We start from the raw sequence: 14,849 nt of genomic DNA, 5'->3' as shown, positions 1-14,849 counted from the left end.
TGGAGCGTGATTGTGTGATCCCTCAGCCCAAGATAGTACATGCTGAACCCTGTCCACACAACTAGGCTGGTACAGACCTGAACAGAGCAGAATGAATGCCCTTCTTCATCCTGCAGGTGTCACTTCTCCTGACTCAGGTTCAATTACACTCATGGAGCTGATTGCACATTTCAGCCTACTCTTGCATATCAAGCACATATTTGATGTTCCAGGGACCCCATGAAATAAAAAGTCAGCATGTGGTCTTCCTTACAGCTCCTGAGGCTTGTTCATTCCTACTGGAGCCATGTAAAGAATGAGTTTGGTCTGTTTTGTCAGCTGCAGGGATATCTGTGGGACAGTATGTTCAATCCTTTATGTCATCTATCTCTTCTCAGCGAAATGTATCTGTGATTACTTCTCCATTTGCTGGGTTTTTTAAATGCAGAATTATACAATAACCCTTAAACTGAAGGAGAGGGGAATAAAAATGTTTAATTTAAAAGTTAAGCTAGTCAAAACAAAGTTAGAGAAACCACTGAGCATCTCAGGTGCTGGTTAACCTGAGAAAAATAATGAAGGCTGGAGAAAGGAATATTAAATTAAGTATATTCTTAGAGGAATCATATCTTTGCTCATATACAGGTCCTCAGTGCTGCAGGAAAGGAATGGGAAGACTGAGCTGGAGGAAAAGGGAAAATAAGTATCTTCTCATGGAAAACAAGGGAAAAGATCAGTGGAGATTGGGTAGAATGGAAAACAGCTTCACTTAAAAAAGTTTAGGTCACATTCATGCCACTTAACAGTAGTAATGTTTTTTGCCCTCAAAAGCAAACAGCAAAGCAAGTCTCATGCTCACACACAGCTTATCCACACATGCAGCTGGCACACAGCCCTGCAAGGATTGTTCCTGTCCATGGAGCTCTTGCCTTACCGTAAACGTGAGCTGTAGTGTCAGGAGAGAACCCAGAGATGGAGCTGCACACTTCTCTTTCTGCTCCAGACAGGGACACAATCCCCTGGGAACACACACTGACTTCTGCAGATACAGCCCCCTTCACCATTTATGGCAAGTTGCCCCAGCAGCCCCCTGGATGCCTTCCTTTCCCCTGTGCAGGCATTTGGGACCCCGGCCCAGGGCAAGGGCCGTCCCCTGGAGCAGCAGGTTTGGGGACAAGGATGGCCACAGACACATCATCTGCTGTCTCCAGCTCCTCTGGGAGCTGATGCTGCAGGATCCATGTTCCCTTGTTGTGTAGAAAGGCAGAAACTCCTCTCCAAAGCTCTAATGTAACTTCCAAGTCAACAGCAAATAAACTTCTGCAAAGAATGCTGAGTTGTATTGCTGGTCCCAGCTGGTTTGGCGAACATTGTTCTGTTGGAAAACATATTTCATGGTCTGTAACTGTGACAGGGTTTTCTGAAGATGGCCAAGCATGTGGGAACACTTCTCAGTCCCTGGAAGCTAATGGTTGTTCCTCATCATAGATTTACAGTTTAATTGGGGAAAAAAAAAAAAAAATAAAAAAAAATAAAAAGAGAGAGAAAGAGAAGAAATTTTGATTAACACTGCTCTCAATCACCAAAACTTTAGCTGGAAACTACCTGGTTTTGCCAGTCCAAGCCATAACATGTATTAGAGGACTGACAGTAGAAACAACCAGAGAGTAGAATAAAATAAGAATGGGGTAAATGATGGTCTCATTTGCTCAGGAGCAATTCCATGACATAAATAGCTACTATGCATTTATGTGGCTGCAGAAGCTCAGTTTGCCCCAGTGCCTTCTCAACACTGAATATTTGTCCTGCCTTCTAATCTTTAGAACCTTCCCCTAGCAAGTGTTCTGTCAAGCTCTTATTTGTCCTGTTTGCATGATATATCAGGAAATATCTCTACAAAGATACATCAGTCTATGGCATGGAATTCTCTCTGGGAAGTAAACTGCTGTGCTGCAGGCTGAGTAGGGGAGATCTATTGCCATTCAAGAGATGTCCCATTCAAAACCTGCTGAAACAAAAAGCAAAAATTCTCTGAGTCAACCCTGAACCAAAGTCCCAGCCAACATCAGGGAGCCCTTTTCAGTTAGAAGAGCCTCTTTTCAGTTAAGACTTTCATCCAAGGTTATCCGAACACTTGCAATCAAATGGCATTTTGTGCTAACATTAATCCTGGTGTCCTGGCCACATTCCAGCTTAAGTAACAACATTGTGCCAACCTAAATTCCTCCAGAGGTTTCTGTAGGATGGAATTTTCTTCTTCTTTTTTGTCTTCCATTTCTAGGTAGTTAATTCCGGACAGTGCAAAAGACTGACCACCTTCCAATCCAGCACTGGCAGCACGTCTATTAGAAGGAAAGTGGACCTTGAAGTGAAAAGAACCAAAATCCTGCATGAAAACACATAATTTTTAATAAATGGCTTTTAAAACACTTTGGTGCTTTCTTTTAAATTCTTTTAAATTTAAAATCAGTTGAAAATGTAGAGCTGGAATACTACTGACATCTCTGAGAAAGTTTATCAGCAATCCAAACAATCAGAACAAAGAGGTGCCATTTAAGTTCTAATCAATACAGTTGTGACATAAATGAAAGGGAGATGTTACATAAGGAGTTTTTTTTCCACTGGAGAGAGCCCTGACAGCCAGTTATTGCACTGAGGAAAGGAAGTTACCCAGATGGACTCTCAGTCACACTAATGAAGCCATCTCATAACTGTAACAGAGACCTCATGTATCTGCTGTGACACTTAGCAAATCCGGGCATGAATAAATAGCCAAAGTCCAATTGAATTAACCTCCAGCTGATCAGCCCTACTAAACAAATTATCCTAAACTCTGAACAAGATTAGAAGGACTGGCACAGGCCAGAATCATGTGGCAGGAGTGTTAATTCAGTTTAACAAGTTTAAACCTAATCCTCCAGTGTTCTCAGATCTCAGGGTTTCAGGGCAAACTAGCTCCAAAATGCTCTTGGAAGGGTTAGAAAAGGAGGCTCACATGAAGTTGAGAACAAAAACATGAGCTCAGCCTAGAGTCACCTAAAGATAGAGAGAATAATTGCAAATGCAGAGCAAAGAAGGATTTAGGCAGAGCATTTTTTTACTGAGACAGAAGAGAGTAGGAAAATAACATTGATTTCCTCATGGAATATTCCAACCTCATTTCCAGGATGAAACTTAAAAAGTTGATAGCATATCTGCCTTTCGTAATTATCATGTTTCTTGTGCAGAAATAGGAGATAAGCACCTATGAAATAAAGGACAATACTCCATTTTAATGCCATTTTCTCCAGTATATAATTATATTTTCTTCTAAGAGTACATTTGTACAGTCCATCAAAAGCACAATTAAATTATCACAAACTTCAGTTCATTACTTAGAATGGCACTAACAAACAACTTCAGTACTTGTTTCTTTTTATGTTGATTCATAAAAGAATTTATATGGCCAGTTAAAATTAACTTTGAACTTTAACCAACTCAATATTTTGCAGGGCTTCAAAATATTAAATCTGCTTCCAAGAGGAAATATTTATTTGATTGCTCTCTAGACACAGGAGGAGATGTAGTAAACTCCACAAGTTTTCTAAAATGGAGATAACCAGGATTATAAACTCTTCGAAAAACAAAATCCTGCAGTACATGCACATGATGCCTCACAAAATCAAATCACAATCATCTTCATAAATGTATTTCCAATCTTCTGTTATAGGTAGGTCCTTCAATGGAGCTCCCAGATTCCTAAAATCTCACTCTTTTCAGTGAGTCTGCTTAGTATAGGCAGGTGAAGACAGAAATCTGAGAGTCTCTACAGCCCACTAAAGGACACCTGCCTGCACTCTCCTGCCTTGCCGTGGAATGTCTTTGTGCAAGGCTGAGTTGGATTCCTCACTGTGGCTTCAGTTTTTGTGCTAAATTTAACCGCCAGACAGGATGATAATTTTGACTAGATGACAAAAAAATGTAATGTTTAATGAAAGAGACATTCAGACACCAGGCATTTCCACCATCTTCAATACCTCTGACACCTATAAAGAATTTAAAGATCAGATGAGGCCAATCTTCACCTGATATTCAGAAGTAATTCATGAATAATTTTGTTACTGTTTCATTGGCAAGGCATTGTTGCCCATTTTGTTGAGAACTGCCTGAATGCTTCCACATATTTGAGTGCTGCAAAATGAATACTTCTGTAATTCTGAAGCTCTTGTTACACAACCCTCAAAATGGAATCATGACTTGTCTACTGTGTACTTTGCTGTTATTTATGTAGTATATAAATGTAAGGTAAATATTTATTCTCATTTTCCACTGTGTGCACTGACTGATATCTCCAAAAGTTAACAGCAGCATTATGAACTGCAAATGATGACACATTGTCAAAGTTGAAACCATTTGGTTAGATGCCTCTTACATTTTCAAATATTCCCAATGTAATTTCATAACTGTCTTGAAAATAATGAGGCAACAGATTTTTCTTCTTTCAACTGTGTAACAATGAACAACTATTAGAACCACTTTATTATTTCCAGAGTTTGAGGGATCAGTGGCCACAGAGAAAGTATGCCCTTTTCAACCAAGTTTTTAATTGTTTCCTCACTTGAAAGAGGAGCTAATTTATTACTGGCAGCACAGAAGGCATTTGTCTCATCAAGATATATCATTTTAACTGTGGGTGAATTCTAGACAACAACACTATTTAATTTGCTGTCACAATTAAGTGATTTATAAGACTGACTATACTATTAGCATCATACTAATACTCTGACATTCTTGTTACTTCTGCAAGGGCCATGGAGTTATTTTCTGTGCTTTCACACTTCTCAGGAACAGAGGGGTATGAGTTTTACTCTTAGAAGCTATGCCACAGTAATTTTTACAATCCACTCCATTTGCATGTTGTCTTCCATCTGACAGATCACCACAAGCACCTGAAAATCTCCTACATAAACTATAGTGAGTTTTAAGGCAATTACTGCTGTCTTTACTGATGCATGGAAATAATTCCTCTGGCCATTGCAGCAATACAAAGCTTCTGCTGCTCACAGAGTAGATCTGCTGATGGATGATACCATCCACAGACGCTGTCATGGTTGTGATCTATGAGGGGCTGTTATTTGACAAATGAAAATTATGTAAACAGTACTCAAACTCAATCTTGCCTCATGATGACTCTGTCTGTTCCATACCCCCTGCCTACAGTGCCCAGAACAGCCAGCTGTTATCTCATGATAAATATCAAGGGTAAAATTATCATCAGACAGCACCAGGTTGGCTGCATTATGTAATCCTGACTCTTTTAGGTAGCTGGAGCTCTTTTAGACCTCTTAGGTAGTCTGGAGTGTTTCTGGAGGTATATCTCACACGTTTCCAGAAAGGAATTTCATTTCAGTGGCTGTTGAAATAATTTCTGGAGAAATTTTTGCAAAGAAATCTAAGGTGTGCTGGTTTTAAGGGTACTGAATATATTAAAAACACTGCTGTTTGAGATCAAGCACCCCAAAAACTGTTTCCAGAAAAGTCCTTCTGCAGGTGGGACTTGCTTCACTCTTTCCAGGCTTTGCAATCTCAGCAGGAGTCCCTTCCCAAAATTCTCCCTCAGCACCAAGGTTTCTCCTTTCTCCTCTCAGCCCCATGGATCTGTAATCCTTCTCCCCCAGCCAGCAGAGCAGCTCAGAAAACACCAATGACACAGCATAAAAAAGTCCTACAAGGGCTGGAGTACTCCTCTATTTATAGGTTGCTAAATCTGACTAAAAAAAACTTCCACCAGTCAAATTGCTACCTAGATGTTTCTAGGCCCAGCCAGGGCATGCTGGCTTACTGCCATGTTTTTAAATCCTACCCTGTGCATTGAGCTTTCTCAGGAAAATCTGCTAGTGCTCATATGTGGGCTGTTACTATTGACACAAACATTAATGAACATTCCCCTATTGCTTCCTTACTAAGCTGCAAGTGCAAGAAACCAAAACAATAGCATGATCTGACAGTCTCAGGCATGTAAGCAATCCAGCACTTCTATTTCAGATGCGCAGCTGAGTGCAACTCACTCAGAAAGGGAACAATTTGTGTTTAAGTGCTGTGTTTGTTTTTTCTTCTAAGACTGTGGTTTTTTGCTGGCTGAATTCTACACTGGGAAAAAAAATGTTTCATCAACAACAAAATAGGTTGGAGTGGTTCTGCAATGCCTGATGGATTGGATGAGCCTTCCTCTCACACAATCACTGAAATAAGAGATGTTCCATACAATAAGAGCCATGGGGACAACTTCAGAACAAAGCAAACCTCTTAGAATTGTCTCAGAATAAAAACTAATAATCTTGTTATCCTAGGGAGCACAGAAAAGGGACCAACACACAAAAAAGCCAGAATCTCCTCATCTTCCTTCGAACTATGAGCACATAAACCGAGAGCCTCAGAGCTTTAACTCTGAGATGCTGCTCAGCTATCACCTAATCCTGGACACACCCGAACTCCTCAGTGGCTCACACTCCAACCTCAGGCTCCCCTGCACCCCTGATGTCCCATTTCTGCTCATGTGCACAAGCAGCTGAGCTGTGGTCGTGTTTGGCAGGCTCATACCTCTCTCAGGAGGACCACTAGAAACCCAGAGATAAACCAGCCAACATCAGGTGCAGCAGGGGTGACTCCTGACTGTGGACAGTCGGGTTCAAAGCTGTGTTTCCACTCTGCCAAAGGCCAAAGCCTCTCTCTGCTGACTGCAGCCAGCCAGCCAGGGAGACCCAACTAAACATCCCCAGGTGTGCTCTGCTCCCTGCCTCCCCCAGGGCATCCATTCACTATTATTTTCTGAACATGGTCTCTTCCAGACTAATTAAATGCAGTGGGGATGGCTTAAAAGGAGAAATCCAGGAGCTGAATTTCTGCTGTTCTTCTACTCCTTTTACAACGGTCCCATAGAGAGAGCTCTCACACAAGCCTGCACCACCCACACCCCTGACCTCGCTGTGACTGTAATATGGGGAAGAGGAGAGTTCTGATATTGTCTGGCCCAAGGAATGTACTCACAGGCAGCTCCTCTTCATGTACCTGATTTATAACAGGGATCAGAATAATTCCCAAGGAGCTCCTGCATCAGGGAGCAAACTAATTCCTTTCCTCTCCCCTCGGCTGCGCAGCCCAGAGTCCAGCTGCACCCAAGGTTCCAGCTCACAGTCTATATTCTGCATCATAAAAGATACAAGAGAGAAATCTAAACTAGAGAAGCAATAACCTGTAAACTAATAAACCAACCCAGCACTTTGACAGTGAGGTGCTCCCCAGAGCAGGGATTATTAATGGGTGTCCTGAAACACTGTGTGTCTATGTTCAATAGTAGTGGGAAATATTTGTGATGTTCTGTGGATCTTACACATATGTTCTTATAAAATCAGTTCAGAATAATGCAAAGACTAATATAAAAGCAGCCTTTTTCCAGTCTACACACACAGAGGCACTTAAGCAGTTTAAAAAGAAAAGCAGTATGAAACTGCTTGAATAAATAATAATAAAGGTATTAAGCTGCAATATTAGGAGTAGTTTTGCTTGTCCAAGTATGGGGCTGCACAGTCATTGATTTTCTCTTATAATTGAGATAGTGACATGCATGACTTATGTTTCTTTGGCAGTGAGTGCATGGGAAGGGAAGAAGGGATCTTGAAATTCTGTGAAATCCCCAGCTGAGGATTTGATGGTTCTGAAACTGCTGTTGGTCTCAATTCTTTATTTCCCTCAAACCATGAAATGGGTTATATTAACAATCTGTTATGATGAAAGATAGTGTATGAAACTAAATGTAATAATGTTTGCAATGTGATCAGGGATCTATGGAGGTAAAGTGTTATAGGAACCAGGAGTGTGAGTATGGATACAGACCCTTCTCAGCCAGAAATGCTGGGAAGCAGATGACAGGCAGACAGATCCCCTCAGGAAAGGTCCCATTACCTGTCCTGGTGTGTATTCTCAAATCCCCATCCCCTGCCTCAGTCACACAAACAGGAGTCTTCTCCTAAACTCATTTTTAATGGATTCACTTTCAGTGATGAGGATTCAGTGCTCAGTTGCTTCAGCTTGCTATATCCCAGCCCAGCTACATGCCAAAATGAGACATCCGATTGACTGAAACTGTGAAAGACAACTTTTTTTTTTTTTTTTTTTTGGCCCAAACTGATGTAAAACAGCAAACAATGGTGTTTCCATGTAAATCTGAACTACAGTGGACTCCCTTTGTTCCCCTGTCATGTAAAAAATAAAATGAAGTCTACTAAGGATAGCAGGAAGAATCCAGTCCTTTGTGTCCTGAAGTAAAGTTACTCTCTGGAGAAGGCAGAGCAGGAATAAACTTCTTTATGAGTCAGGAGGTTTTACTGACAATAGCTGCTATTATCTCTGTCAAACAGGCAAAGCCTCGAGTGATTGTGGTAAGCAAGAAAGAGGAATGCTGTTTATTCAGTGCTGGAAAACAGACTATTTGCCAGGCTGCAAAGAGTACCGAAAAGGTATTGAGTCTCCGAGTTTGAATTAACCACAAAAATAACCTGCTGAATTAAAAGCTTTTCCATGGACCTCTGCTGCTCTCTAACGGTGCCTTAAAGGATTCTCAGCACGAAGTCTGTGTTTTCCTCCTGTAATCAAGTTTTAGTAAAACTTTTAATGCAAAACAAACAAAAGAAGTATTCATGGTCCTTTGGAGATGAGACCTGAACAGATAACCCACAGGTCAGATAGCTGTTGCTGTACACATGACCCGGATATTTGGGATGAGGTGAGGATGCTGGTAAAGGAGAGCTAAAACATGGGAATGAAGGTTTCGACTGTATTTTAGATGCAGCAATTGCAGGAGTCTGTGAGGTTGCAAATTTCTGGGAAATACCAATTTTCAGGGCTTTGTATAAATTAGAATACAAAATTTTTATTCATGCGTGCCAGTATTTCAAAGGGAAAAAATAGTACTTTATTGATTTGGTATAATTAATAGAAACTAATGTTTGCACTTGAGACGGACACATTTGGTTTCACTCTCCTCACACAGATGCCTTTATTTTATCCCCCAGTACAGCTCCAATGCTCGCTCAGCTAATGGCAAGGCCACTTCCATGACCAAAACCAACCTTGTTTTCATAGAATCACAGAAAGGTTTGGAAATCTTTAAGGAAAGGACCTTAAAAATCATCTTGTTTCACCTTGTCGTGGGTGACATCTTCCACTATCCCAGGTTGCTCCAAGCCCTGTCCACCCTGGCCTTGCACACTTCCAGGGATGGGGCAGCCACAGCTGCTCTGGGCAACCTGTGCCAGGATCTCAGCACCTTCATAGGGACGTCTAAGTCCTAACAGCCAATATTCATTTCTTCCTTTTAAGTTTAAAAGCATTCATCTTGTCCTATCTCTTTCTGTACGTAAAAAATTGCCTCCCTTACACAAGCCCCCTTTATAAGCCACTTTTATTAAGATGGGAAAGCACACACTGGATCTTACAGTGCGGCCTAACAAAACCCAGTACTGGGAGGGATCGTATCCCATGGGGAAATGAGGGAAAAACAACATTCACAGCCCTTCTAGATCCCCAGAGTCACCTGGGAGCGATGGTATCCCATGGGGAAATGAGGGAAAAACAATATCCACAGCCCTTCTAGATCCCCAGCGTCACCGGTCCCTCACACACCACCCCCTCATGGCACAGGGGGGTCCTGCCCTGTGACTCCTCCTCAACTCCTGGTGTGAAACAGGGAGAAAGTGGGTGTGGAGGCTAACCTGGGGAAAGGGGTTCATCTCCAGAGAAGGGGTTCATCCCCGAGAAGGGGTTCATCCCCAGAGAAGGGGTTCATTCCCGAGAAGGGGTTCATCTCCAGAGAAGGGGTTCATCCCCGAGAAGGGGTTCATCCCCAGAGAAGGGGTTCATTCCCGAGAAGAGGTTCATCCCCGAGAAGGGGTTCATCCCCAGAGAAGGGGTTCATCCCCAGAGAAGAGGTTCATCCCCGAGAAGGGGTTCATCCCTGGAGAAGGGGTTCATCCCTGGAGAAGGGGTTCATCTCCAGAGAAGGGGTTCATCCCCAGAGAAGAGGTTCATCCCCGGAGAAGGGGTTCATCCCAAGAGAAGGGGTTCATCCCCGGAGAAGGGGTTCATCCCCAGAGAAGGGGTTCATCCCCGGAGAAGGGGTTCATCCCTGGAGAAGGGGTTCATCCCAAGAGAAGGGGTTCATCCCCAGAGAAGGGGTTCATCCCAAGAGAAGGGGTTCATCCCCAGAGAAGGGGTTCATCCCAAGAGAAGGGGTTCATCCCCGGAGAAGGGGTTCATTCCCGGGAGGACGGGTTCATCCCCAGAGAAGGGGTTCATCCCCGGAGAAGGGGTTCATCCCAAGAGAAGGGGTTCATCCCAAGAGAAGGGGTTCATCCCCAGAGAAGGGGTTCATCCCCGGAGAAGGGGTTCATCCCCGGAGAAAGGGGTTCATCCCAGAGAAGGGGTTCATCCCAGAGAAGGGGTTCATCCCCGAGAAGGGGTTCATCCCCAGAGAAGGGGTTCATCCCCGAGAAGGGGTTCATCCCCGGAGAAAGGGGTTCATCCCAGAGAAGGGGTTCATTCCCGAGAAGAGGTTCATCCCCGGGAGGATGGGTTCATCCCCAGAGAAGGGGTTCATCCCCGGAGAAGGGGCTCATCCCCGGAGAAGGGGTTCATCCCCGGAGAAAGGGGTTTATCCCCGGGGAAGGGCCCGGGAGCGGCAGCTCTGCCCGAGGCCGGCGAGGGGCCGTGAGGAGAGGGCGCGGGGGGGGCGGACATGGCGCCTTCCGCGCGCGAGCGTGGCGGGTAATGGCGGCGGCGCTGAGGGAAGGGGAGGGAACGGGCCGTGAGGGCTGCCCTGCGCCATCGCCCCCCGCCGGCTGCGGGCGGGAGAGAGGGAGGGATGGGAAGGGAAAGGAAAAGAAAGGCGCTGCTTCCGCCACGGCGGGGCGGGCCTGGGCGGAGAGCGGCGGTGCGGCGGGGCGGCAAGGGTAGGGGCGGTGAGGGCCGCGGCCCGGCGGGATGGGGGTGGCCGTCTCCCTGTCTCCATGTCTGTCTCAGGAAAAGCCTGGTGGAGCCGGGGTGGGAAGCAGGGCTCGAGGTTTCTTTCCCCCTCGGTGGCAGCTGCCCGCGTTAGCGGGGCCCCTGTCAGGCAGCGGGGCCGTGCGGGGCAGTGATGCCATCGCTGCGGGGCTGCGAGGTCCCCCCCGGTCAGAGGTGCGGGTTTGTACTGAAATTAACCTTAGCGTGGGTATTTCAAACTATGGGAAGGATTCGGTCTTTTTGTAGCCCGTCGCGCATGTTTTTAATGTAATGCTGTCGTGCTGTTGCCGTTTTGTTCCTTTTCGGAAGCGATGGAAGCGGGTCCCATCGTGACGTCCAAGCAGCGGGAGGAGGTGGTGCACGGGGTGCCCACGGAGGTGGTGTGCACGGCCTTCTCCAACTCCGTCCTCGTGGTGGTCACACAGTACGGCAAGATGGGCACCATCGTCTACGTGGACCCCAACATCATCGGCGACGACGTGGGCAGGCCCTCGCTCACCACGAAGGTGCTGCTGGGCAAGGATGAGGTGAGGTGAGAGCGGATGCGGAGCGCTGGGGCAGCAAGGATAAGGGGGAAATGGAGTAGGTGGGGCTGTGCAAGTTGCCAGGGAGTTGATGAATCACAGCAGTTAAGCAGTGTTTGACTAGTGATAAGATTAATTTTAAAATGAGGAAAGAGGGGCTCATCAGAAAAGTATGTGTGCTCGTCTGCTCTGTGGACATAAAAGTGTAACTAACTGTGAATGGTTTGGCGATCTGTTGTTTTGTATCCTACAGGATATGGATTGCTTCTGCATGTTTATGGAAAGTTTGATAAAGCTCTGTTGATTTGAGGGTTGCAAGATTAAATATGCAGCCATTGATAACCTTTTTGGGTTTCTGTTCCAGTGAGTTTGTTTTCCTTTCCAGGTCTGTTTTCCCACCCCCATCCTCCCCTGTCTATGCCAGCCCCATAATGGGCTTTAGTTGCCCACTCCCAAGTGTGCCTGCCAGCACCTTCCCTTGATAAAGTTTAATTTGTTTTGCTTCAACAAAATGAGGTTTTTATCGACCACTTTGCAAAGCTAGAGAGAAAGCAGAAGCAAATGTGTTTCACAAAGCATCAACTGGTCAAACATTAAAACAGAAAGTTACAGAGCTACAAGATTACGAGGCTTTCCATCAGGGTTGAAGCTATCACATATTACTTGCTAGATTTAACTAGAAAAGCTATAACAACACAAGTTTCTGATTTTATCCATGACTTTTCCTTGTGGAGTTCTTTCTCTTGAGCAATAGCCTTCCCTTTTTGGGAGATATTTTGCTTTCTCTGCTTTGATATATGCAAATGCTGACCACCTCCACCCCCAAACTTATTTTGTGTTTTATTTGGAAATGGGAAGTGCTATGTTTACTTTGTTCCATTCTATTTTTAAATAATTTTAACTAACTGATCTAAATTTCAAGAAAAGAGTTTCACTAGTTTGCTACTTTCCTGCTTGTCACTGCTAACATCCTTCTTGGGGACGTTGCACACTTCCAAACAGCAGCTGAAATCAAGCAAACTCATCCTTCCAACAGATACACAACTATGGGTGTAAATAAACCCTAGACAAGCTGGGTGGTTCGAAGCTGTGCTGGGTGAGGTTGAGATTGGACATGGGAAAACACCTCTTCACCAAGAGTGTGGTCAGACACTGGAACAGGCTTGAGGTGGTTGATGCTCTGAGCCTGTCAGTGTTTGAGAGCCATTTGGACAATCCCCTGAATAATGTTTTAACCTGATCAGCTCTGAGTTGGTGAGGCAGTTGGGCTAGATGTCATTGTAGGTGCTTTCCATGTGAAATAGTCAATGCTGTTCTGATCTACTCTTGTTAAAGAAACCTCATGGAAAAGGTTATATCCCTTTTTTTGCCTCCTTCAGCTTCACTACTTATTTCTGCTCTTCATTATTCTATTAAAATAAAAGGCAACATGTCTGTAACACCAGACATACAAAAACTGCGTGTTTAACACCATTTTGGGATCTCTAGGAATTACAAAAATAACAGTTTTTTTCCAGAGCTTGTCAATGGAACATCCCCTCTTCAGAACAAGTTTTTAAACAAAAAAACTGTACTTGCAAGCTTCTTTAGAAACCTAGCCATAAATGAAATAAAGGCATTTGGATCCATAGCATTTCATATAATTTAACACTGGTGCCACAGTTCAGGTGGGAGGATTATGGAAGGAAAGATTCTCCGTACTGAGTTTCCAAGTTTCCCAGACAGTGCTGAACTCAATTCAAGTGCAGCTCCACTAAAGTTGTTTCCAGGTGGTGTGGGTGGCTGGCACACTCATGGGACCAAACTCTTCCTTTTAAGCTGGTAGAGAAAATGCTTTCTGAAGTTCCCTGTCCCATGGCTCGCCTTTGCTGACCATGTTGGAGCTGGCCAACAAGCATCGAGCTCAGTCTGAGTCCAGAATCAAGAGGTTCTCCACATCACTCAGGGACTCTTCCTCTCCTGCAGGAGGGCTCTCCCATCTGTAGGAGTGTACATCTGTATCCCTTTGCTTTTCAGCCCCTTGTTCATGTTTGTGCCAAAAACCTGGTGGCGTTCGTGTCGCAGGAAGCTGGGAACAAACCTGTTCTCCTCGCCATGGCTTTAAAGGACAAAACCATGGAAGGAATACAGGCTCTACGAGAAGTGATCCGGAGCTGCCAAGTGTGGTGAAGTTGTGCCATCTGGATTCAAGGAAATGATCTTGAGTCCGTGACTCATCACCACCTATTTAAGGGGACTAGAAATGAAAATGATGGAATGTCTTTGTGGTGGTTTTGGACGTCCTGAGGAATTTCATGAATTTTTCTCTACTGTGTAGAACATTTGTGGGTTTTATTACTGGGACAGGTTTGCAAGTCCATATAGACAGTGGCGAGATGAAAGCAATTGTCTCAACATAGGAGAGGAGTGCTACTTTTATCATGTTGGGTGGGTCATTTATTTGGGAAAGGGCTCAGCTCTGCACATGTGTCCTGAGGAGCAGCAAATGCCAAGCTCTGTAGCTGTGCCATACCGCAAAGGGGGAACACCCAGTGCAGAGGGAATAAAAGAAACATTGTCAAATCAAATTTTACCTGTTTTCTTTTTTGCTCTATGAGAATCACTTCAGTTGAAATACAAGCCTTGGTAAAAAATAAACAGTTGTATAATGGGAAAGATTTTCTTGCCTGTTTTTAGGAAATGAGTCCTAAATGGCTGCTTTTGTCCTTATGTCCATTCCTTTCTGGATGTAGTCTGAATTCATTTTCTACTTTTACTCTGATTTTAAAGAGAGGCAGATCATGATGCTCTGCAAATTTCATGAAAGCTGATGTCAGGGTGGAAGACAGGAACCCAAATTAGTGGTAAGAAAATAATCTCTGCCAATGGATTACGTGGTACCAACACACCGGAGAAACAGAGCATCCATAGGCTGATCACCTGCAATGAACATCTGTCTTAGGAGATGTGGGGACACATGGTTTGAGGGGTTACACAGGGTTGTTTCTGACAAGTCACTTACAAAACATGTCAGATTATGTTGTATGAGCTGATGCAAAGATTAATAGCCAAACTTTTGCTTGGAAAGCACATTTGTTTTTACCTCTTCTAATAAACAACAACAAGTAGTAAATTTTTAAGTGAGCTGTTACACACTTCTGTCACTTATGAACTTGACAGCACAGACGGAGCCCAGGTCTTGGATTCTGGGCACGGTGGAGTTGTGCTAAGACCAGTTGGTACAGCAGAAGCAGCACAGAGCCTGTGCCTGCCCCATCATGGTGATCCAGCTGCCAGGTCATTCTGTTGTTAAAAAATCCCCTAGAAGTA

The 14,849-nt window shown here is 44.3% G+C and overlaps 1 protein-coding gene across 5 annotated transcripts; it reads left to right on the top strand.

The window, feature by feature from the left end:
• Positions 1-10,648: 10,648 nt before the first annotated feature.
• PSMG3 (proteasome assembly chaperone 3) lies at positions 10,649-14,195 on the top strand. 5 transcript variants are annotated; one of them, XM_030284345.4, is made up of 3 exons: positions 10,649-10,779; positions 11,326-11,548; positions 13,557-14,195. In XM_030284345.4, the coding sequence occupies exons 2-3, from the start codon at positions 11,328-11,330 to the stop codon at positions 13,642-13,644; spliced, it is 309 nt and encodes a 102-aa protein (XP_030140205.4). In that variant the 5' UTR covers positions 10,649-10,779; positions 11,326-11,327; the 3' UTR covers positions 13,645-14,195.
• The last annotated feature ends 654 nt before the right edge of the window (positions 14,196-14,849 follow it).

This window comes from Taeniopygia guttata, chromosome 14 (assembly GCF_048771995.1).
Source record: "Taeniopygia guttata chromosome 14, bTaeGut7.mat, whole genome shotgun sequence".
NCBI classification, from domain to species: Eukaryota; Metazoa; Chordata; class Aves; order Passeriformes; family Estrildidae; genus Taeniopygia; species Taeniopygia guttata.
This window is presented reverse-complemented; position numbering and strand designations above follow the sequence as displayed.